The sequence below is a fragment of the Phyllostomus discolor genome, chromosome 4 (genome assembly GCF_004126475.2).
Source record: "Phyllostomus discolor isolate MPI-MPIP mPhyDis1 chromosome 4, mPhyDis1.pri.v3, whole genome shotgun sequence".
Lineage (NCBI taxonomy): Eukaryota > Metazoa > Chordata > Mammalia > Chiroptera > Phyllostomidae > Phyllostomus > Phyllostomus discolor.
This window is the reverse complement of record NC_040906.2, coordinates 24,444,170-24,467,288: the sequence shown is the minus strand read 5'-3', so window position 1 is coordinate 24,467,288 and position 23,119 is coordinate 24,444,170. Positions and strand designations below refer to the sequence as shown.

The following is a 23,119-nucleotide window of genomic DNA, read 5'->3' as shown; positions in this document are numbered from 1 at the left end:
CCCACTGTCATCAGTTTCGAGTATTGGGGCTCTAGGGGAGTTTCCTTTTGGTAGAACTGCCTCCTCTAAAGCAAAGGCTTGGAGAACACAGCCTCTGACCATCAGCGTGTGACCAGAAGGCGCCCTTGTTCACCTAGAGAAGGCGATGGCCACTTTCCCTTCAGCCTCTCAGTGAACTTAAAACCTTAAATCAGTCAATGGGACTTTCTCAATCTAGACTTTCAAAAATCAGAAAAAGAACTAGATTAGAACTTCTTTTCCTAATAAACGGAGAACTTTGGAATGGGCAAGGCAGCTTAAATCCCCTTCTCTTCTCTCTGGCGCGGTCCAGCTGACACCTCCTTTGGAGCCTAATGCTTTTCTGAGACCTCAGTTTCGGTCCCAGGGCAGAAGTCGGGACCTGGCCATCGCCACGTACGTCTGCTCCCTGTTCTCCATGCCCTGGGCCTCTAACCACCTTCCCAAGGAATAAAAGCCTTGGTCTGAGAACGGAGCACCCATGGGTCATAATGCGCAGCGACCATGAATCAACCATGACGCTGCCTTCTGGTTGGGTGGGAAGGGTGGGAAGGGGAAGAGGGGGAGGAAAGGGAAGGAAGGGACGATGGAGGAGGGGGTCCCTCATAAGAAGGGCTGAGCACCCCGACTCCCCTGCAGCTGTTTGAAGGGAACATGCACTACGACACGCCTGACATCCGAAGGTTCGACCCCGTCCCTGCGCAGTACGTGCGGGTGTACCCCGAGAGGTGGTCGCCAGCAGGAATCGGGATGCGGCTGGAGGTGCTCGGCTGTGACTGGACAGGTAAGGCCCCACCTTGTCAAGATGCCCTGGGAGGAGGTCAGACCGTGACATGGATGGGGCCAGAGGGGACCCCCACCCCCAGTTGAAACCCCACAGAGCTGCCTACCCCGGGGCCCTGCTGTGTTCTCCTGCCTCAGGCCGTGGGGTCCACAGCCTCTGGTCTTGGGACAACTTCACAAGGGAGGGGGGCTTTGTCATTTTTAAAGGATGATTTCAGCTCTCCAGCCCGAGTCTCAAAAACAAATCATAACCACACACCACCCACCCAAATTCAATTAGACCCTGACTCTTCAGGCCAGGGAGCTGTGGCTGTTGATTTAGGGAAGGAAAAAAACCCTCATGATAATAAAGTAATTGGTTTATGTCTGAATCTGGCCTCCAGATGTCAGTGGCGAAGAGACTGCATTTTCATTTCGAAGCCACATCTGTAAAAGGCATTCATTTGCTCAGGAGGGACCCTGTTGCTGGGGACTGCTTCCCAGTGTGTGGCTGGAGACTGCGTATTCCTGCCCCTGCCAGGCAGCCCAGGTCTGCTGAGTACGCACGCCCACTCTCACCAGGAAGTGCCTGGTCCTTCTGAGTCGGATCCCACCCTTCCTCTGGGCACCAGCCCTCCCTCCGCCACAGAGCTGACACTGGGTCTCCCGTGGGCACCCCCCGCCACTGCCTGTCAGAAGGGGCTTGGGCAGCCACAGGAGCCCCATGCCAGTGGGCGCGGCAGGCAGGCTGAGCCTCCCGGCCCCGCCCACCAGGGCCCCAGGTGTCTCCATTTTCCTGTCTGCGCTGTACCTGTCACCAGCTCCCCCAGCAGGGTAGCCTGAAGGATTAATAAGGGCATGTCGGAGAAGTGTTTTTGGCTCCCAGGGAGAAAAGTGCCTCCCATGTGCCGGCTGCCGTGGTGCAGAGGAGGAGGCCCGTGGAGGCGCAGGTGGGAGTCGGGCCCAGATTAGCCTCTCTCACCCGCAGATTGGAGGCAGCCCCAGTGCACACACTAAGTGGGAAGGCACTTTACTCCCCATCGGGCAGGACTAAGGCCAACTTTCCCTGCTGCCTGCTGAGTGTGCATCACCTGTCCGCTTGAGGTGCTGAAAACTCTCCCTCCAGCAGTGACACAAGCTGGTGGCATTTACGGCTTCCTTGGAGCCAGAGGATTAGAGAGTCACAAGACCCAGGAGCCTCTGGGCCAGTGGCTTTCAAATGTTTTTAACCATCATCCACAACTTAAAATAATTTTATACAAGAACCCACTTGACCTACAAGCACACGAGTGTGCACGTACACACACACACACAAGCATACCCATGTGTGGGCCTGTGGGAAATAGTGTGTTATCTCACAGGTTGCTGTGCACAAGCCCTGCCTTTGCCAGCCATGGGTGGCGTAACCTCGGACAAGTTACTTAGCCTCCCAACAGGTCAGTTAGCTTAGCAGAAAGATGGGGATGGAAGTGACAGAGCTACACCCCCGCAGGTGACTGTGAGGGGTCAATAAAATGACAGACTTCAAGCACCTGCACTGCTGCCTGGCACCTGGTGTGTTAGGACAAGTGAACAGGACTGACAGAAGGTTCCCAGAGCAGTGCTCATCCTCTCCATGTCTGTGCACTCCAGAGAGTGTAGTTCCTACTTTTCAGACGCTGGTCTTGACCCATTAAATTGACCCCACAACCTACTAATGAAGACAACATACAGTCTGATTAAAAAAATCACAAATCGAAGCCAATCCCTCTTTCACAGACAAGGAAACTGAGTCGCAGAGAGAGGCAACGACTCGCCAGGGGCCGCTCAGCTCCCTGGGGGCTGACTTGCATTTCCCTGCCCTCCTCGGCCCCTCGGTGCCATGTGTCTCCCAGCCCGGCCCCGCTCTGTGACCGGCCGGACAGTTGCAAATGGCCTTTTCCACTTACTGCTCCCCCACCCCAACCTGGCCCAAATTACACTGGTGATGGTCAGCAACAGGTTTCTCATTTCAAAGTCCTGCCTGGTCATTCCTCGGAAGATCAGAGTTGGGGCCAGCCTCCCTCCCTTTGAAGTCTCAGACATCTGGTTTCGATTGCAGTTTAACGGGCAGTTACCTCGGAGCGCCCAGTACAAACACAGTGGTCGCAGAGGCCGGCTGCCGTTTCTTCACTGTCAGTCACACGCCCCGCCCACTTGTGGCCTTCTGGCCCCCTGTGCCCCTGGGTTTAACGTCATCTGCACCAACCAGCTCGCCCATGTTGCTACCTAGCATCTCCAGAAGCTGCTCTGCTAGGGCGTGTGGCTCTCTTGCTTTTCACACGTCGGTCCGTTTCCACAACTCATCCTTGGTTCGCTTCTTCACTCCCACCCCAGAAGGGTCCCAGGGAAATAATGTGCCGGGCTGAGTCGCTGAAGCTAAATAATTTGACAGGGCTGCCTCACCTGTTAGCTGGTTTGTGTTTCAAATGATTACTTCTTGCCTTGCTGCCCGGAGTTTGCTTTACAAATGAGTTTGAGATTCTGTGACACGGTGACAAATTTGAACTTACAAATTAGGACGCTGTGAGGTTATTTGCTATTTACTCTGAGCAAGAGGCAGACACAGCAAAGGGAAGTCTCAAAGGTTATGTGCGTGGTACTTAATAGCAAAAAGATGGGAAGTCGACCGTGAGAAAGCTATTCAGCGTATTTAGTGGTTTCTTTTCAGCTCCTGGCTTTATTAAATGGTGTCCTGAAGGGGGCCTGACAAAGACGCCTAATCACACACAATAGGGCCAAGGAACACACAGAAAAGTGGGAGGAGCAACGCATGAGCTTATTGGGGAATCTCATTGGAGCTCTGGGGTGAAGACCCCACCCACAACACAGGACTTGAATACCAGTTACCAGAACTCCTTTTTGCCCCATCAAGGGCCTGACTCACAACTTTATTCGTTTCATGAATGGTTGCTGAATGAATGATTGGAGTGAGCAAATAAACAAGTGAATAGATGGGTGAATGAATCACCTGGGTCAGAACTGACTTCCTGCAGCTAGGTTTGGCCCAGCCCGGTTTTGTGGCATTCTACTTATTGTAATATTCTGAGTAAGTTGCCCACATTGATACATCCGGAGGTCTTCTATGGAGGTTGTTGGGTTCGTGTGGGCAAAAAAAAATTTTTGTAAGATCTGGCCACACTGGGCCACTCCCCACCCCTTCCCACCCCCGCCCCTCAGAGCTTCGATCTGCTGGAGCAGTCATGGTAGCCTCCTTTAAACCAGGCCCGCAAGTTCCCGTCTGCCACCCTCTGTGCCACACTTGACTCTCCCCAACCCCCAGCCATGTATCCTGGTTTACAGTGGCTGTTTGCCTCCAGGAAGCATTTGAATCTGCCCCACCTGTAACCTAAAGGCACAGCCCCCAATTATTTCCACCAAATGGAGTCTGAGTCCCTTTGAATCCATACTCCTTTCTATTCACTTCTGTGCAAACAAGACAACAGTGTCTAGGGTCACACCTCCCAAGCGGCTGGCTTTGCTTATGGCTCTGGTGACGGCGCTGCTGATGATCTTGTTATAGGTGGGCCTCCTAGGTCAGGTTAGCTGTGGTTCAGAAAGTTCTGTCTGATTCAGAGAAGGCTGGAAGGGGGAAGTCTATTCCACCTGAAAGCAGGAGTGAGGCGCACCACCCAAGGGGGGGGTGAAGTGCACAGAGAGGCGTTTTCCATGGAATGGAAGAGCTCTTCGTTAAGCACCAAGATTTTCTCAAACCGCTTTTGATGGGCACCGTTCATTTTGTGCCTGTGCCCAGCTGCACTTCTGCCCTAAACAGAGCACCTCAGCATGGCTGAGCCCCGCCTGCGGGCCGCATCACCCACGTTCGTTAACGTCTGGCGCAGCCTGTGTGCCGCCGCAGGGCCTCTGGTGTACACTCAGGAGCCTGCATCTCTCTCTCTCTCTCTCTGGCCCGCTCTCTGGGCTGTGTCTGCAGCTTGGGTCCATTTTTGTTCAATGCACACAATGCTCCTGACATCATTCACAGCACACAGAGGTGACTTCGGGGGTGGAGGGGTGTCCATCTTCATTTTCCTTTTTTTCCTTCTCTGGTAGTGCACACTTAGAGAGGGAACTTCGTTTTTGGTGTCTTCCTCCTGCTGCATTTTAATGCAAGCTGCTGCATGCAACATTCATGCCCCTTCTTTTGCCTTTACACAGACGCAAAGCCCACAGTAGAGACGCTGGGACCCACTGTGAAGAGTGAAGAGACCACCACCCCGTACCCCATGGATGAGGAGACCACAGAGTGTGGAGAGAACTGCAGCTTTGAGGACGGTGAGGATGGGGGGTCAAAGTCATAATTCATCCATGCCATCCAGGATGGTATGGGTGCCTACCAGTGGGGGTGGCAGCTTAGCTGCAGCTGGGACAGGAACGTAGAGGTCCCCTGGGTCAGAGGTCAGGGAGTGTGGGTCTCCGTGGCTTGGAGCAGTGGCTGTTGACAAGCAGTCCAGAAGCACTCAGCTACTGGAACAGCCTGTGCAGCTGCATGGGCATGTAGCCTCCTCCAAGAAGTCTTCTTCTCCAGCCCCCACTTTGCATCTGCAGAATCCGCATCTGTGGTCCTTTTTCTACTAAGCCAGGTCTTCACCATACAGTCAGGTGACCATCTGGAGCTGATGTGGTTCATGGAGTGCAGTGGTCGGGTTAACCGAGCAGTTAACCATGCCTTTATTGTTTCTGCCTGTCTTTCACCGCTGATCAAGATAGTGCAATAATTATGACTCCATGAGATAGTGCAGCCCGCAGGAGGGGAGGGCAGGTCAGTGACAAAGGCAGAAAGGGGGAGAGGCACTTGGATGTTTCTTCAGAACGCAGGGCCTCTTCCTCATCACACGGGAAACCTGCATGGCTTTCATTTCGTCTTCTAAACACACCCATGTTAGATAAAACAGTCGGCGGGGGCCCAAGAATGCGGTGCACTTTAAATCATGCCACTAAGGTTACCGAGTATGAGGACCTTCCTAAAAACCACAGATTTTGGAACACCTGGCATTTCTGGATAGAACCGAATGCTTGACAGCCTCCATTTACAGTAGCTTACTGACCATTTTTAAACGTTCATTAAACAGAATGAGGGAAGACTGGTGAAGAGACTTGGGAAGGGACGGAGGCCTGAAGTGGGAGCGCTGGCTCCCGTAGGTGGGGGGCGGAGACTGTCGAACCCGCACACTCAGCCGTCTGACAGGCTGAGGAGCTGCGCTGATGGAGTGGCCGACTCCACAGAAGTGGCTGCAAAGGAGAATGGGAGGGAAGCCAAAAATAAATGCTGAAGTCGTGTGGCTGAAAAATGATAATTTAATGCATATGCTTTTAGGAATGTGCTTTACTATATTGTGTGGGTGGAGGGACACTATTGGTCAGAGTCAGTGGAATACAGAATTCTGACATTTTCGTGAACTTGTTTTTGTTTTGTGGAAAGGAGAGACTTGAAGAATCTTCCAAGACATGTTGGAGATAGTTTGAGGGCCAAAAGTGGAATGCGCAGGGAGTTAATACACGGTATGGGATTAGCAAGGTTAGCTTGGTGGAGGGCGGGGGTGGGGTTCTAGCCAAATGGGCAGTCCAAAGGAAAATTTAAGGGTTCTGCTGCAAACGTTCAGAAGTTTAATATAATTTTCCCCTTTGTAGTGGTTTGTTTCCTTTGAGGTTTCTTTGGTGGTTCCTCCCTTTGCTGTTTTTTGGGGGCTTTTTTTTTTTGCATAAGATCTCATTGCGGAATTTGGTTCCTGAGATACAGTATGCACATAAACATTAGAGAGGAATTACGGTATATTGAATTACTCCATATTTTCAAACGGAAAAATAGAAATTCAGAAATTGTCGGGAGAAAGGGATGGCGAGGGCTAAGGGCTGACTTTTCCAAGCCACAGGTTGATGCTTCTGTAATAGATTCCATGTGTTTCTTCTCCACTCAAGCTGACTTTGGCCAATGGTGGGCAAGCATCAAACATCCCCCCTCGGGAAGGAGAGGCATAAACAGCGCCCGGTGGCACTCTGCCTCTCAGGCCAGCGCTGCCCTTCCCCTCAGAGGCCAGCCCTCCTCACTTCCACGGCATGAGCAAGCTGCTTCCACCAGTCTGTTGTTCCCTTTAGACTTCTGAACCTGCATTCTAGGCCATCCCCTCGGAAATTCCTCCCTGGGAACCCCAAGAAGGGAAGTGAGAAGGCCAGAGACCCCACTTCCTCTCTGCTACCAGCACTAGCCAACACTTCACTGCTGTCTCCACGGCCGTGGCCGGCAGGTGTCCAGCTCTGGGTTCCCGTTTCCTCTTCTCCCCACCTCCACACTCACCCCTACTTCATCACGTCCTTGGCAGCAGCTCATTCTGAATTTTTGGAGCTGAGTGGAACCTCAAAAGAAATGCCTCGTGTTCCGAGAAATGCCTCGTGTTCCGTCTTCCTCACTTAGGCAGGTGAACAAGTGAGCAGATGGGACAAGCCGCTGGGTGGTCACTTCTGAGATTTCCATGAGAATGCACTCTCTGCTGACCTCAGATCTGGGCCTTCGGGCACTCAGCACCATGTGGAATTACTTTTCCTCCCGGTCAGCACTGAGCTGGGGGGCTGGCAGGTCCAGCTGCTCTGGTCCCCTCGCTTTACCCTAACATGCCACCTGGCAGCGTCCCCCCTCCCCCAGGGATGCCGAAATGACCTGGACTTCTGAGACAGGAGACCCATCACACGGCGTAAAGGGTGGCAGACAAGCCTTCCTTGTTTCTGAGGCCACTTTCTCCTCCCTGGCCCACACCTCCCGGCATTTCAGCCTCTCTGGATGCTAATGGGTTGCCCCATCACTTCTGAGAGCCAGGTTGGCAGGAGCCAGCCATGCACTGAGGCTCTGGGAAGACATTCTTCTCTGGCATTTAGGGAACAGCGATTTTCACATTTGTCTGCTCTCCAAGGTGGACAGAAGAGGTTGATTAGAGCCCGAAGTCATTTGGTGGCCTCGTTTATAATTGCTCACTATGGGAACCCCTGGCAGACTTGGCTTTCATGCCTGGGAAGGATGAGACCAAAGGCTGACCCGAAAGCCAATGATCGCCAAGATGAGTTAAATGAATAAGCAAAGGGAGCCACTTTTTCTCTGCTCTGCACTCAGGCCTTGCCAGCCATTTAAATAGCACCACTGTGGCTGTTCTCTGAATCCATTTCATTTGCCTTCCTTTGGGTTATTTTTCTCCCCGCTTTAGACAATGATTTGCAGCTCCCTTCAGGATTCAACTGCAAGTTCGATTTCCCCGAGGAGGCCTGTGGTTGGATGTACGACCATGCCAAGTGGCTCAGGAGCACCTGGACCAGCAGCACCAGCCCAATCGACAGGACGTTTCCAGGTAAGCCAGCTGCAAAGTGAGTGACGAAGGAGTTCATGCTGGCCCTCCCCACATTTTTCAGCTCAGATGCCCTGGCAGGCTTCCTGACTTCCTGCCACAGAGCCATCCTCTGCTCTTTGCCCGCAAACCACCACAGTCTTTGCTCACAGCATCACCCCACAGAATAGCAGGTTGGTGGTTCCTCCCCTCGCCTATGATTACAGGACAGCCTAGAAGCTGGGAGGGAGCAAGAGAGGCCACGATAAAAGAGGAAGAAAGAGCAGTTGGGAGGTCCTAGGAGACGGGATGAGTCAATGTCGCCTCATTCCCATAGCCGGGACTCACGGCTGCCCTCACACAGCCTCTTGCCAGCATCAGCCCGGGTGTCGTTTCTAACGTGGCCCGTTAGGGAACCAGCGGCCTCATGTCCGACGGGTCCTCCTGCTCGGGTATCATTGCTCCTGCAGAACCGAGTCGAGGGCCTGGCATGCTGCCATACATACCCAAGGGTGTCCAGCAGAGCGACCTGGCACTTGTCCCTTCAGAGACTCTGATCTCAGAAGCCTTTCTGGCACCTTGACAGAGAGGGGTTGCCTTTGGCACTTCTGAGTAGACAGAAGCAAGTCATCTACTTACTGTCTCCCCTGTCGCGTACCATTACTGTGACGTTCTGGTAAATGTCGAACTACCAGCTCTCCAAGGATTAAAACACCCCGCTTTGTCATACTTGCCACTTTCTGTGATGTCAATACTCCTGCTAGGGTTGATTCCTACTAGGGTCGGATTCGAGCTGCCGACCGCCGCTGGAGGTGGAGCAGGGAAAGTGCAGTAACGCGGCTTTGTACAGTGTTTTCCCATCAGACAGATGTAACACACACAAATAACTTCAGGGGCACAGGTACCAGTAAATTGTAGCTAAATAATTAGGATGTCTTGAATTTTGAGAATGTATTACCTTTAGTTTTTAATATAATTTATTTCATTGTAATGTTCTATAATTTAATTTTTAATAATGCTTGCACTTGACAACTGGCTTGCAGAATTCCAGACAATTTCACAGCAGGCTCTCACAGACACCAGCCCCGCACTCTGGGCACTACTAGCTGTCCGTTTTCCTACACCCCCGGCCTGGACCCTAGGTCCCTGTAAGTGTTCCAGAGGAAAGGGGTTCATTCTGGAAATTAGTAGATTGACGTTGCCCAGAGAATAAAAAGGGGAAGCTCTCCTCCCCTTCTGCACGACTCCCCAGAGCTGTCCCACTGCCCCTCACCCCAAGCGGTGGCCGTGGCCGTGGCCCCATCCCCAGGGGCTGAGGGGCTGCAGCAGGACGGGCGAGCGGAGTGCCACGGCCGGCCTCCTGGCTCAGCCTGCACTTGCCTTCCCAGAGGGTCACAGCGTCTGCTCCGGAGAAAAACATTTTCATATTTCAAGTGTTTATCTCTTCAGCATTCAAGTGCTTGGAGAGATTAATATCTGAAGATCACCGCAGCCTCGGGCAACAGGAGAGAACACTTACCCTCGTCCCAGCCCTAATCACCCTCCCTCCTCCCGTTCACTGCAATAATGTTTAATTAATATAATGAGCCTCCTGCATGTCGGAAAAAAATACTTATTTTTATAACCCAGCCTGGATTTTTCATTTTATTTCCTCTCCTTTGAGACTTGGCCCAATTAATTGGTGGGTTTCCCAACCCCCACTTTTTATCTTAAAGATTTGTGGACAATGTATCTCTGTGTGCGTGTGTGCATAGCTTCATTATACGTGTGTATTTGGGGGTTGTGTGTGTGTGTGTTCCTTTCTCAAGGTGTTGGTGGTGTATGTGTGTGCATGTGTCATGTGTTTTTCATGTGTAGATGTATGTGCATTTAGTGTGTGTGCGTGTGTTTTATGTGTGAATCTCTACGTGTGTGCATCTGCAGGTTTGTGTTTGCGTGTGTTCATGGTTTATCTGCATGGGTGTGTGTGTAAGAGAGAAGCTTGGCAGAGGAATGTGGATGACACAGCATGGGGACACTTACTGGCTCTTATTCAGAGTTCAATGTCAGGTTCTTTCTAGTCATTCAGCTTCCTCCCTTGCACACTCCTGAGCAGATCGCCTCAAAGAATGTGAGAGGCCTGTCCAGTCCAGGTCACAAGGCCACCGATTAGCCAGTGACTCTTCTGGGAGAGCTTAAGTTACTGTCCCTTCCTCCCTGGCCTTTCCCTCTGCTCCATTGCCCGGTCACCTCCGCCTCACCCGAGTGCCCTGTAGGTGGAACCTGGCCGTGGTTGGGAATTCCAGTCCCCGTGCTCATCCCGGTTGATGCAGTACACCTTGTGGTTGGGAGGGCTTCTCAGAGTGAGCTCGCCAAGCGGGCAGAACTCCAACCTGCGGCTGGACGGACAAGGACAGAAGGAAAATTAGGGTCCTAAGGAACTGCTAGACCTAATGGTGTTTTCCTCCTAAGATACTGAGAAAGAACATAATTATTTTCCTCTTCCAGAGGAATCCCTGAAGTTTGGAAAAATGGCACTTGTAACTTGCCTCCAGAACACAAAATCATAATCCTGTTCTCAGGGCCCTTCCTTCTACCCGCTGATGAGTTACGAAATTGTGTGCTGTTATTTCCCATGTTCCTTCTCCCTAGAGCACTGGATACCAGGCTTTAAGGAAGAGAGGATAGAAAGCCCTTTCTGTTCAGGGTGGTCCTTGCTTAAAAAAAATGGGGCCCTGAGGGGAGCAGTTGGGAGAAAGGAAACAGCTGTGCTTGCTTAGGGGCAGGGCAAATGCTAATGGGATCAGAGCCCTGGGCCTTCCAAGTGCAACCTGAAAGCGGCTGTGTGCCCCGCACACACCCCCAGTCTCACAGACAGGAGCCCGCTCTGCTCTTGAAGGGAAGTGTGCCATATGTTTTATCCCTTTCTTAGACTGGTAAACAAAAGTAATTACGTTTAAGGAAGGAGGTGTCTCCGTCAAGCAGGGAGAAGAATGAAGGAAGCAAAGAAAAAAGGAAATAGCCATGTTGAAATATCATACTCAAGGCTGTTGGGTTAGAAGTGTCTGTGGAAACTACTTACATTCCTGAGATATTTTCTGATTTAGTTCTTTTCTCATGTTTTGTTTTGTTTTTTTGGAGTTTCTTTTTTCTTTTCCTTTTAAGTAAGCAATTAGTTCTGTTCTTTTGGCTAGCGGTAGTGGTTGCTTACGGCTGACAAGACACCCACTGGTTTCATTCCACTGTTTTTGTTTTCCAAGATAGTCTTTCAAGCCACTCGGAATTTCTTTTTTTAGCTCTTTGCTGGGGCTCAGAAGCCTGGAGTGTGCTCACAGCCGCCCCTGGGGAACCTGTTCCCGATTCAGTGACCCCTGGTGGTTACAGAGGAGCCGCTCCCATGTTCTCTCAGAAGCCACTTTGCCTTTTCTCTGCAGCTGCTGTGACGCAGAAGGTGTCTCCCCTAGGGGGAGTTTTGAGGAAGATCAGGACGAGGTCTTTAAAGCACAAGGCAGAAACTCCTTGAGGTGGCCCCTTTGTCGATATGGTAGCCACCCACCGTCTTCATTTCAATTCATTAAAATTGCATATCCTGCTTCACACTAGCCACATTTCAGGGCTCGATAGCCATGCTATATTATTGGGTAGTGCGGGTGTGCACCTTGCTGGTCATCACAGAATGTTGTCTTGGCAAGCGCTGCTCTAGCACCACGAGGCATTAACATGAGCGTGATGCTATTGCTCCTCAGTTTGGTGCAAAGCAAGAAGCAAATCATTAGGGGGGTGTGCCATTTCTACTATCCCTGGATGGGTGTGTTCGATGGCTGGTATTTTGGTCACCGTTTCATCTTACCTTGGTGTACAACCACAGTAAAGTAAGTAAGTAACATAGGCATTGGACAGTGTAGGACCTATTTCATTTTATCAAAAAGAGTATCCTAAATAAATACCAAGTAGTACCAATAGCAGTCATAATAATCATTGTTTGTGTCGTCGTTGTTGTTGTTGTCAGAAACGAGACGAGAAGACCAGAGGTCTTCTGACAGGTGCTACACCAGGTCAGCCTGGAGACCGTGTGTGTGTGTGTGTGTGTGTGTGTGTGGCCTCCCTAAGTGTGTGCTCTGCATGCGATTGTTGAGCTCATGGAGGATGACTACAGTGTTACTTCATTTCAATGCGTTCGGATCATGGAAGTGATATAAAGGCAACAGGCAAAGCCCGTTTGGAACAGTATGCCATATGCCATTATGAAAGGACAGAGCCTTGGCTGCCTCGCATTTATGTTTATTGCATTGCGGGAACAGGATCTTTACTCCAAGTTCAAAAGCAATCTTAAATGGGCATAAAATCAACAGTACAATTTTCTGAAATATTTGAATCTTACAAATGGTGGCTATCCCATGAAGTGTACGTGGTAGACGTGGGGCTGTTCTGACTCAGAGTGGGCCATCAAATAAGCTCCATTAGAATAGGGGGGCCAAGACAGCAGGACATACACACAAGAGGATTAAGTGTGGGAAGAGGACTGCAGAGAAATCGAAGGAAGTCATTGATGAGTGAACTTGCTTATGATGGGCTTGAATTTTGTCAGAGAGCTAGTGGGGACTCTGAGAGTCAAAAAGCAACTCTCTGAACTCAAAAGACCTTCCCCATGGATGGGACCAATGGCAGCAGACAGTCCAGACATGGGACCGGCATTCGCTTGAATTGCCTTTCGAGAGAGGTTGCTGTGGCTTGGCGGTGGCTCTGCGGCCGCTGCAGGACTGAGACGGGGACTTCTTGGGCTGAGATCACAACAGATAACTAAAGACCAGCTTGGCTAAAAGAAAGCCAGCATTCAAGCAGTACCTTCATAACTTCGATCTGAAAAAAAAAAGCATAGAAGTCGTTCATTAAGGAAAGTAGAAATACTTCTCTGACTTGGAAGAGAAGACAGCAGCAGAGAGGAGAAGCGATTATTACTATTATTTTTTGGAAGTCACGATTGCTTGAGCTCCCCAGCAGGGTGTGGGTTGATAATAAAGGGACAGACTGATGACAACACGGCCTCCACAGCAAACCCTCATGAAAGCTGACGTCCTGAAACAAAGTTTCAGGTGGACTCCCGCAAAGACCAGGCCTGAACACTCAAATAGTCCACAAAACGGTCCACTGTAAACCTTGAGAACATGCTGCTGAGTTCACCCAAGGCCAGCCTTTCCATTCCCTGGCTGTTAATTCGAGGGCCTTAGCGAGACAGACTGACCTTGGGAGGCTGGCTGAGGGGCTGACTCATGTTTTAAGCATGACCCGTGCAAAGAGACCACATCCCCTGCAGCACTAAATCTTCCCTCAGATGGTTGCTCTAGCAGGAGGGCAAGATGCTGGCCAGGAGATGTACGTACCGGACAGATGGTGTGTTTGGCTTTGTGGTAGCCAGGAGGATCAGACTGGTAATTTATTTCAGGGTTCGGTAAGGTGGGGACACCCTGGTTCCCTTGCTGTTGGGCTGGACGCTGTTATGAGCTCACAAAGCGCTTCTACGGTGGAAGCCAGATGTGGCCATAAATCGCCAGGTGAAACGTCAGGAGAAACGTCAGGAGACCCTGTTTGGAGACAGCAGCAGGTTGAAACGCCTGAATGGGCCCGTCCTCTGCACTTCCTCTCTGCCCTTTTGAACCCCTGTGGCTCACTCCCATGTGACTGTTTTCCCTGCGTCATGGGCAACAACAGATGTTCTGAGTCAGGGACCCTCGCAAAATGCTTCCCAAGTATGTCAGGCCTGGGAGGGGCTGTGGAGAGGGGCTGTGTCTCTGGGACGTTATTTCTTCATTCTCCTTCAACAACTGAACCTATGTCCTTCCCATTGTCACTTTCTCGGAAGCTCTGCATTGCCGGCATCACGGCCATTGGCTACGAGAATAAGGGGACAGGCTCCAGCAGGCAGGGCTGGTTCCTGGCTAGTCAACTGTCATGTTCGGGCAACCTCTTGACAAGTCAAAGGGCTCTTCTTTAAAGTCCAAGTAAATCATTAAAGTAGCCCACCCATGCCATGCCCACCCTTTTGTCTGTCAAGTAATCAATAGGCAGTGTGTGCTGAAACCTCCCCCTGCGTTTGGCAGTAATGGGCCATAAACTGGGACATTCCAGAAGAACAAACTTCACTTGTGCACATGTGCTTTATTACAGGACATCAGTGGGTGCCCTGACTTAAAAGAACAGAAGCACTTAGCTTGGAGGAGGGTCAGTGGGGACCTACCACTGTAACTAAAGGCCTGGGAAGTGGACATGTAAAGGAGAAGGGTTGTGTTTCCCAAGGAAGCGAAGGCTAAGGGTCTTAATTCTTCACGAGTGACAGTGTTTCTAAGTCAGAGGACAGATGCTGGCTGTGCTCCATCAGGGACAGAAAGAGGACATGTGTCCAGATGACAGCAGGAAAACTCAAAGCTGAATTTAAGAGTTCCTCACAGCGGGGGCTGTGACCCGGAACACGCATGGCCAGTGTGGCCTATGGAAACTCCTTCTCTGGGAGATTTAAAGCGAAGAGGTGGACAGCTGTTCTGGGTGTTTTCGGCATCATTCCCCTTGGATGACGAGGCTGGCCTGCTCCAAACCGTCTCACGAGGTCCCGCTCTCATCCAGGATCGTGTGTTATTTTACTTCATCTACCATAGATTCGCACACACATGTGTGGGAAACGGTGCATGGTGTACAGCTTGGGGATGAGACAATGGATCGGGGAACCGTCTTATTCCAAAAAACATCTTTACCGTCCTCAGGCCAAAGCATATTTCCCTGTGTCTTGGATTGGCCTTCCCAAGTTATTGGTCTCTTTCAACCCTTTTTTTTTCTAAAAAATCAAAACCCCAAAACAACAAACATGAAGGCAAGCACAAGAGACAGTGTATGCAACCAGAGTAAGAGTGATAAAGACCATAGTTTTTACTGAGATTTTACTGTGTCCCTGTCACTATGCGAGGCATTGTGTGAAGCATCAATGTGAGTGCTTATGTGAGGCATCGTGCCACTTCCCCCTTCTCAGAGCCCTGTGCAGTGATGATGTCATCACACCCATTTTACAGGTGGGGAGACTGAGGCTTTAAAAGATTAGTGAGGATCAGGCCAGGATCCCAGCCCAGGCAAAAGGCCGTGCTGGGGCGATTTCACTCAGTCCAATCAGGGCTCAAATCCTGCTTCCATCACTCTGTAGCTAGGGTCTCAGACACACCCCTTCCGTTCTCTGAGCCTCCCTTTCTCTGTCTGTAAAAACAGAGAAAATAATGCTTCTTTTGCAGGGAAGAAGACATAATAGAGGCAGATAATGCCTCCGGGGTAATATCTGGCACATAGTAGGTGCTCAGTGAACATCGGTTGCCTCCCCCCTGCTTCTTCTCTCCCCCTCACCAGGATTTTCCTGGTCTGAGCCATTCCTTCGTGATGTCCTGGTTCTAATCAGGTCTCTCTCAGTGACAGGCAGGGACGTTTTGCAGCTCAGCGTCCCTCTGACTGATGTCTCCTGCTAATTCCTTAAATTTACATATCATCTTTCTTCCCTGGAGCTCATAGCACTTAACGGACAAGTGGGGCACAAATGATTTAACTAAGTGAAATTCAGAGGCCTGCTTGTCCTGAGATTCTGCAAACTAGTGGATTAGCTCAGATGTCAGCACTGAATTATGATCCCTCAGCTGCTCGTGCTTAGCACGCCACCAGCATTAACTCCCTGGTCTTCCAGTGGTCCTTTAAATCATGCATAGTGATTATCATCGTATTGTGTGAGAGAGCGGGGAGAGGAGAGGAGAGGCGATGGGGGAGAGGAGAGGGGGTGAGCTTGGGCCCCTCCGAGAAGCAGCCCGTGAAGCCTTTGGCCTGACTGGGCCTGAAGTTTTAGCGACAGGAGGGGTGCGCAGAACAGACCCAGCTCTTTACACCTCCACGTGCATTTTACTCACTAAATGCTAACCATTATACCACGATTCCCCTCCTGCTCAAGAATGTAAATTCACACAAGTGACAGTATTTCTGCCAAGCAATTTTCAGGCAGCAAGGGGGTCTTATTTGTGAAACTGTGAAGGAAGAAGACTGAATAATAAGCCTCTGAAATCTGGTTTTCTTTATCTATGAGGCGTAAACAGTCCGGGCTTGGAAATGACTAGAGCGTGGGAGCATTTGGGGGTTTCTCACTGGTGGTCGGTGGGTGGGTGCATCCATAGGTCGCCCCTGTTATCATCAGTTCCCCTCACCTTTGAAAAGGGCTGTGTGTTGGCTCAGGCAAGTGGGAGGGAATTGTGAGTCTGAGGGATTGCCAGAGGCTAGCTGATTCTCCCTCTGTTCTTCTTTCCAATATGTAGCCTCATAGCGTTCCTTATCCTTGTACTTGTTGTTCAGTGACTCACGGAAACAAAATTTCCTTGCGTAGTGGCTTATATGTGTCACTATTTAGGGGCCATGAGAAGAAGCCATCTTAAGCCTTATATGTGTGATACCAGGACATTTTTATCTAACTGGGGCGATAAGAAAGGTACACCTAACACAGTTAAATTATGGTGTAAGGCAGGGGGTGTTTACCTGCCAAAATGCAAGAAAAAAATGATACAGAAAACATCAGTGATACAGTCAGTAAATGCCCAAGTTGTTGAGAGAAGGGAAGAATTAATGCTGAAATGTGGCAGAAGGGTTAGGAGAAAAACTAGCAAAAGAGGCAGGATAGGAGGATTGGTCAGGGAGGGAGGAATTACAGGTAAGAGGAGAAAAAGGAGCAGGGCCTTGGAGGAAGCCAGTTGACTTTGAATAGAGTGTGACTGACTGCCCAGACTTGGGGTAGGGTGCATGGGGCACAGCTGGTGTGAGGAGCCTGCTGTCCGAAGGTTGGAACACCTAATGTCAAGTCCAGCTCTACTACTTCCTTACTAGTCTCGCTACCTTGGACAAACCACCTGAACCTTTCTGAGCCTCAGTTTTTTCATCCTGTACAAAGTACGATGAATAAAACTAAGCTCATGGGCAGAAAGCAAGGATTAAATGAAATAGTGCATACAAACATGCTTTGTAACCTGTAAGGCATTATGCAAATAAGACTTATAATTATTATCATTAATAGCAGTAGTAATGAGATCTGATAGGAGAAGCACAGGTTCAGAAGCTCACTGAGTGTCTGGCTGTGCCACCAGTACCTCCTCTCAGTAGATCACCATCATTAAAATTCTCAGCTGTAGGCAGCTGCCCCGTTATCTGTGCTGACTTTGGCCTTGAAGAGGCCTTATGTTGTGGGGTATTAGACAGACATGGCTTTGAATGGTGAGGGAGACACAAACTGGAATTCCAACTATGCATCCTAAACTACTCTAATTTGGCTTCAGGGCAGGATAGCTTCTAGAGCAACAATTCCCGAGAATCTAACCAGAAGGGACTTAGGGAAGCCTGGGGAGAGAAGAGCGGTGGCTGGGAGGAGGGGGGGGAGGAGCTGTTTCTGGGCCACCGATGGGAGGCCTGTGGCAGGCTCAGCTCTCGCTAGAAAGATGATGTCAGCGGGAGCAACAACAGCAAGCCAGCTGTTTCCGAGCTCTGAAGTCTTTGCCTCTCCTCCCCCGACAAGCCCAGGGTGTTTGCAGGCCCGGCTGAGTAGGAAGGCTCTGTGCACATGTCTCCCATTAGCAAGATCCTGAGGTGTGCGCTGTGCTGGGTGTGTGGTGTGAAGCGTCCCTGCCGTTTCACAGAAGCGTTCAGCGTCAGCGACCTCAGGGCCAACAAGGAGGCAGCGAGATGTTCTCCTCGGATGCCACCCCGTTCTCCGTACAAGTGGCCGGAACACCCCTGCATGAGTTGGATTCGCAGGTGCAGGTCCTCCCACCTGTGTCTGAGGCCTGAGGTCTGCAAACAGGAAGAGGAACTCAGTCTTTCACAGCGTCTGGTGCAGCTGCACACTAGTCAGCTAACGGGCCCACACTCTAAACATTTGGTTGAGCGAAACCTTAATTTTCCAACCTGTGTCTATCCTCTACTAACCACATCGCCTTTGTTAGTGACCATGACAGCGCCTGTGTTCGCTGGGTTCGCCTGGCTGTCTGACAAAGGCCAAGGGCAGGCCTCCCCAGGCTGGGCAAGGAAGGGCATGGAGTCTGTGAATCACCCCTTATCAGCCATCACCCCCTGTCCTCTCAAAGTTGACACTAGGCTTCTGATTTATAGCCGCCCAGGCACCATCTAGTAACACTGGTGGAGACAGAAGGTTTTAAATGTCTTCCATTTGGACAGCGCCCAGCCAAGATGATAAAGGCTGGAAGCGTAAGCCACCTGGCCAGAATCATCCTCTACTCTAGCAGCCCCCTCACCCCCTCATAATGCAGTTCATTAATTAGACTGCAGTGGCCCCTTTGGTATGCCAGCGATGAGTAAGATGCGGGCCTGGCCCCTTGGAATCTAGGGGGAGAAGACCAATGCAGACACGAGCAGACATAAGGCCAACCGCAGGTGCCACGCGTCGAAGAGGCTCAAAGAAAGTGGTGTCCAGGAATGGGCCGGAGGGACCGCCTGGACAGAAAGACTCAGAGGGCTCAAAGAGGACGCAGCACTTGAATCAAAGCTCTGAAGGAGCCTTAAGAAAGGGATGCGGGACCTGGAGAACAAGGACAGGAAAAAATGAGACACCCAAACTCTGATCCCTGCTTCTCCCCTGGAGAAGCGACAGCTGCAAACCCGGTGTCTTACCCTGCCATTTACCAAGAAAACCTCTGTTTGGTTTATTTTCCCCAGATGACAGGAATTTCTTGCGGCTGCAGAGTGATGGCCGGAGAGAGGGCCAGTACGCCCGGCTCATCAGCCCGCCCGTCCACCTGCCACGGAGCCCGGTGTGCATGGAGTTCCAGTACCAAGCCACAGGCGGCCGCGGGGTGGCGCTGCAGGTGCTGCGGGAAGCGAGCCAGGAGAGCAAGCTCCTCTGGGTCATCCGCGAGGACCAGGGCAGCGAGTGGAAACACGGGCGGATCATCTTGCCCAGCTACGACATGGAGTATCAGGTGGGGTGGTGGCGGGAGGCGGGTGCGGAGATCCGCGGAAGTCGTGGTGATCTGTATTTCAATATTTCAAAGGGCCATGCCCATTCATCATTAGGGAACGTGGTTAAGCACTGCTGTTTTCATTGTGTTTCTCACGTTGCCATGGCAACTAAATGACACTCTTATTTGTTATTCAGAATGTGACTATCTCTACACCCAGACTTGGTTCTTTGTTCCTCCTATTGCCTTTTATATTGCTGAAATCTTCTCCAGCAAATGTTTCTTCTCTCCATTTTATTTTAGATTGCTATCAGGTAGGCTGACAAAGGGACACAGAAGCCAGGGAAATAAACACAAACACCCCCCCAGACACAGGGAAGAGGCCCGTGGAGCGGCTCGGACTCCGGTGGAGCCAGGGGCACAGCCTCTCAGACCTGTCCCGGCCCACGTGTGAACACAGGAAGGGGAGGGTGGCTGTTTGTGTTTAACGGCCAGTAGACCAGAGAGACTCGTCTCTAAGTGAGCGGTTTCTCTCCCAATGGCTCCAGGAGTTTAGTTCTATTATCTCTGCCCCACAGAGCGAGAGACTGAGGCACAGATGGGTATGCGCAGCTGTGCCTGAAACTTGGGTAGAGTAGGCGCCGTGGAAGAGGTGACTGCGAACCAGCCAAAGCATTAACCTGCTCCTCCCCAGACGAGAAGCAGCAACAGATGGCTGGTGAGGCAGCCAACTGCTCGCTCAGCTTGCCAGAGGACGAGTGCTCGTTTGCGGAGAGAATCTGGCGAGCGTGAGAATAGGGAATGGCTGAAGACCAGAGAGTGGAGAGGCTTCTGTGTGCACTGTGCGGTCACTTTTGAGGTGGCAGGGTGTCCCGAGTTTCTCCCCACCCCCACCTGCATCCCTGCTTTAAATCTTAAGACAACATAGTGTAAGTGTCTGCTTGCATTTTTGTCTCACCCACTAGATGGTGGGATTCTCAACAGGCCTTGTCTATGAGGTTTTGTCACCATCCTCATGCCTGGCACATAGTAGGTGCTCAGTAAACTATTGGTGAAGGAACAAATCCTTTCCTTTCTGGTTGTAATGACAGAGCCATAAAACAGTGCTGCTCCCAAGGCTATCCGAACCTGTGTACCCTATTTCTCCCCTTACCCCTCCCTGCTCGTGTCTCCTGAGTTTCCAAATACTTGGGGTGGGCATTTGAGAGATTTATGAGAAAGGAAGCTCAAAAATGGCTAGGGAAATGTTAACCCTTCTTTAAACATACCCCGAATGTGGTCTTTTTAATCAATACATTCGAGTTACTGAACAATAGCTGTCACCTTGTAATATATATTTTTTAATCCTTTCAAAGACATATTTGATTTGAACCAACTCTTTTTAAATTAAGATTTTCAAGCACCTCACCATGTGGCCAGCAGATGTGTGCCAGGAGCAGTCTCTCTCTCTCTCTCTCTCACACACACACACACACACACACACACACGTTTCAAGCTGCAGTTCACAGAAAATTGGGAACCCTTGCACCGTTTGCACCAGGAAGCTCAGCTAACCATGGCTCGTGTTCTTCTGGCTTCTAGATTGTGTTCGAGGGAGTTATCAGAAAAGGACATTCAGGAGAAATTGCCATTGATGACATCCGGATCAGCACAGATGTCCCGCTGGAGAACTGCATGGGTACGTTGAGTACGGGTCTCTCTGTGGCCCCTCCAAACAAGACACAGAGGTCTGGGGTACACGAGGGAAGGCAGCACACCCTTTTCAGACACAGTGGTCTCCCAGTGAGGAAGGCAGCGACCCGCCTATGCTGGAGGTGAGGTGTGAGTGTCGCTGTGTCTTAGGCAGCATTCCAGGTGGTAGGGGTGCCAGGTGAGCGGAAGTCTTACCGCCCCGTTCCCATTCAGAAACAGACATGCACAAAGTGTATGGAGATTCGGGGTGCCAAGACCCCATCACCAGACTCCAGCTTTTAGCAAAGGAAATGCTTGAGGACAAGAACAACTGCCAGTCAGAATTACATGCTGGAAAGGTTTGATGGCTTTAATGGAAGCCTTACTGGTGAGCAAAAAGGGTAGATATGTTATATCAGAGTGATAACATAATTACGCAAGTAGTTCTTTTGCATGAATGAACTGCAGGGCAAATTACGGCACGTGAAGGAACACCGTAGATTTTGCTTTGAAGCTCAGACCTCCAATGCTCAAGATCCCAGAATTAGTGTAAGATTAACCATTGCACACATACAGTGACCAGTAGAGGAAGGACATCATGACTGTCCCCTCGGACAGAGTGCGGAGCAGCCAGCCCAGCTCAGATACATGCACTCTACCCGGCTCCCCCCTAGAGCACACTGGTCATCTTCTATCGGAGCCACAGATGCTCCTAATCGCAAGAGGGGATCCTGAGGAGGCACGGAACCTGATTTTCGTCAGCTCAGTGACAGTAATAACTCACCGAGTGCTTTTCTTGGCACAAGGGTCCCGGGCGTGTGTGCGTGCCTGATGATGTCAGAAGCACCTGGGACCACCCCAGTCCCTTCAGGCAGCTCTCAGGCCCCGGGCATCTAAAAGTAATCCAGACTCTGAGAAAGTAATCAGTGGTAAGTGACTGATTACAATGCTTCTGGGACCCATTACCCTATAAAGGGCTTTTTGTTCCAAAGCAACTTTGAGAATCTCTCTCCACCCACCGGCCCCTGTGATGATCGTGTGTTAGACACAGTCTAGAGCATGTGCAGGCGATGGGACACGTTCTGAGGAGTATTTTTTTAAAGAAAAGTTAATGGAAGTCATCATCATGCCCTATGTTCGTCCGATTCTTTCTTCCCCTTGTCTAACTCAAAATGTTTTCTTGTGTTTTTTTCCAGAACCCATCTCAGCTTTTGCAGGTGAGAATTTTAAAGGTAAAAAAAAATTTTTTTCTGCATGCCTTTTCCTTCCCCTCATGTGATATGAATTTGATGGAGGGGATACCCCTCCAAATTTAACACGTGTCTCAAGAGAAAACAGACACCACACCTTCCTGCCGCTAGATGGCACCAGCAACACCTGTAGAGACGGGGAAAGGAGGATTGAGATCCTCACTGTCTCCTGTTTAATTAAAGTTTAGGAGCCTATAATAGAGACAAATAGGTTACAGATAAACCTTTCAGCCTTGCATTGTCCAACGGGGAGCAATGAGGCTGAAAACGCGTGAGTGGTGAGAAAGGAGAGGCTGTGGGGAAACTGAACCAAAAAAAAAATCAGTAGCAAATTAAAAGTGAAATGAGGTGGCAATGATTTATTTGAGCCTGAAGATGGTTTCTTTCCAGTTCCAGTGCCAGGGCACCAAGGCAGCAGCCTCCATTAACCCTCAGCGAGATTCAGGGGCAGGCGGTGTTGCGAGGGAGGAAAATGAGGGGAAAGACACAGAGGGACAATCCGAAGGAGGAAAAGCTGTAGACTTCAGGAGCTGGTGTCTAATAAAGGGAATTAGGAGGCACATCTGATGACTGGAATTAGAGCCCTTTGAAAAGAGGACTGAAAAACAGAAGAGAACATTTTTCTCCCTAATACAGTAAATAAAGAGCAGATCAAAGAGAGAAGAATTTGAGATGATTGCCTCATGGGGGCTGGGGTTGGTGGGGAGCAGGGTTAGTGGTTGGATGAGGAGAAAGGTCTCCAGGCGGGGGGATGGTTCTGCTGGTGCTTTTATAAGGCAGCGGGTTTCCCAGTCTGCCCTCTTTGCAATCCAGCTAGTTGACACTGCTGAAGTTTCCACTCAGGTTCCAGTGCTACGCGTTTAGAGGTCACTCTAAATGCTTCCGGACAGTTGGCCTGGGTGTCACAGCACACTCAGAGACACTGCCCTCACCTGAGGATGGGCTCTGCATCACCTAATGTATGCAAACAACTGCAAGGTTGATGGGCCCTGTTTGTCCCCGCTGGTCTTAACCCCACAGGTGACAGCATTTCAGAGATAAGAGAAGTCAGTTTTACATCTGAAGTCCAGACTCATTATCTTCACTCTCATTAATCTGTCCGGCTCCTGGCTAGAAAGAGATGAATTCCTGGTGTGTCACC

The 23,119-nt window shown here is 50.5% G+C and overlaps 1 protein-coding gene across 4 annotated transcripts in view; it reads left to right on the top strand.

The window, feature by feature from the left end:
* The window catches only part of NRP2 (neuropilin 2), a 114,457-nt gene that overhangs the window by 62,229 nt on the left and 29,109 nt on the right, over positions 1 to 23,119 (top strand). For 2 of the 4 annotated variants that reach the window (XM_028510957.2, XM_036022998.1), the window contains exons 10-15: positions 658 to 802; positions 4,957 to 5,073; positions 7,992 to 8,132; positions 18,816 to 19,078; positions 20,639 to 20,735; positions 21,925 to 21,945. In XM_028510957.2, the coding sequence (XP_028366758.1) occupies positions 658 to 802; positions 4,957 to 5,073; positions 7,992 to 8,132; positions 18,816 to 19,078; positions 20,639 to 20,735; positions 21,925 to 21,945 (784 nt within the window). Of the gene's footprint in view, positions 1 to 657; positions 803 to 4,956; positions 5,074 to 7,991; positions 8,133 to 18,815; positions 19,079 to 20,638; positions 20,736 to 21,924; positions 21,961 to 23,119 lie in introns of all 4 variants that reach the window. The other 2 variants (XM_028510958.2, XM_036022997.1) reach the window with 1 other exon arrangement.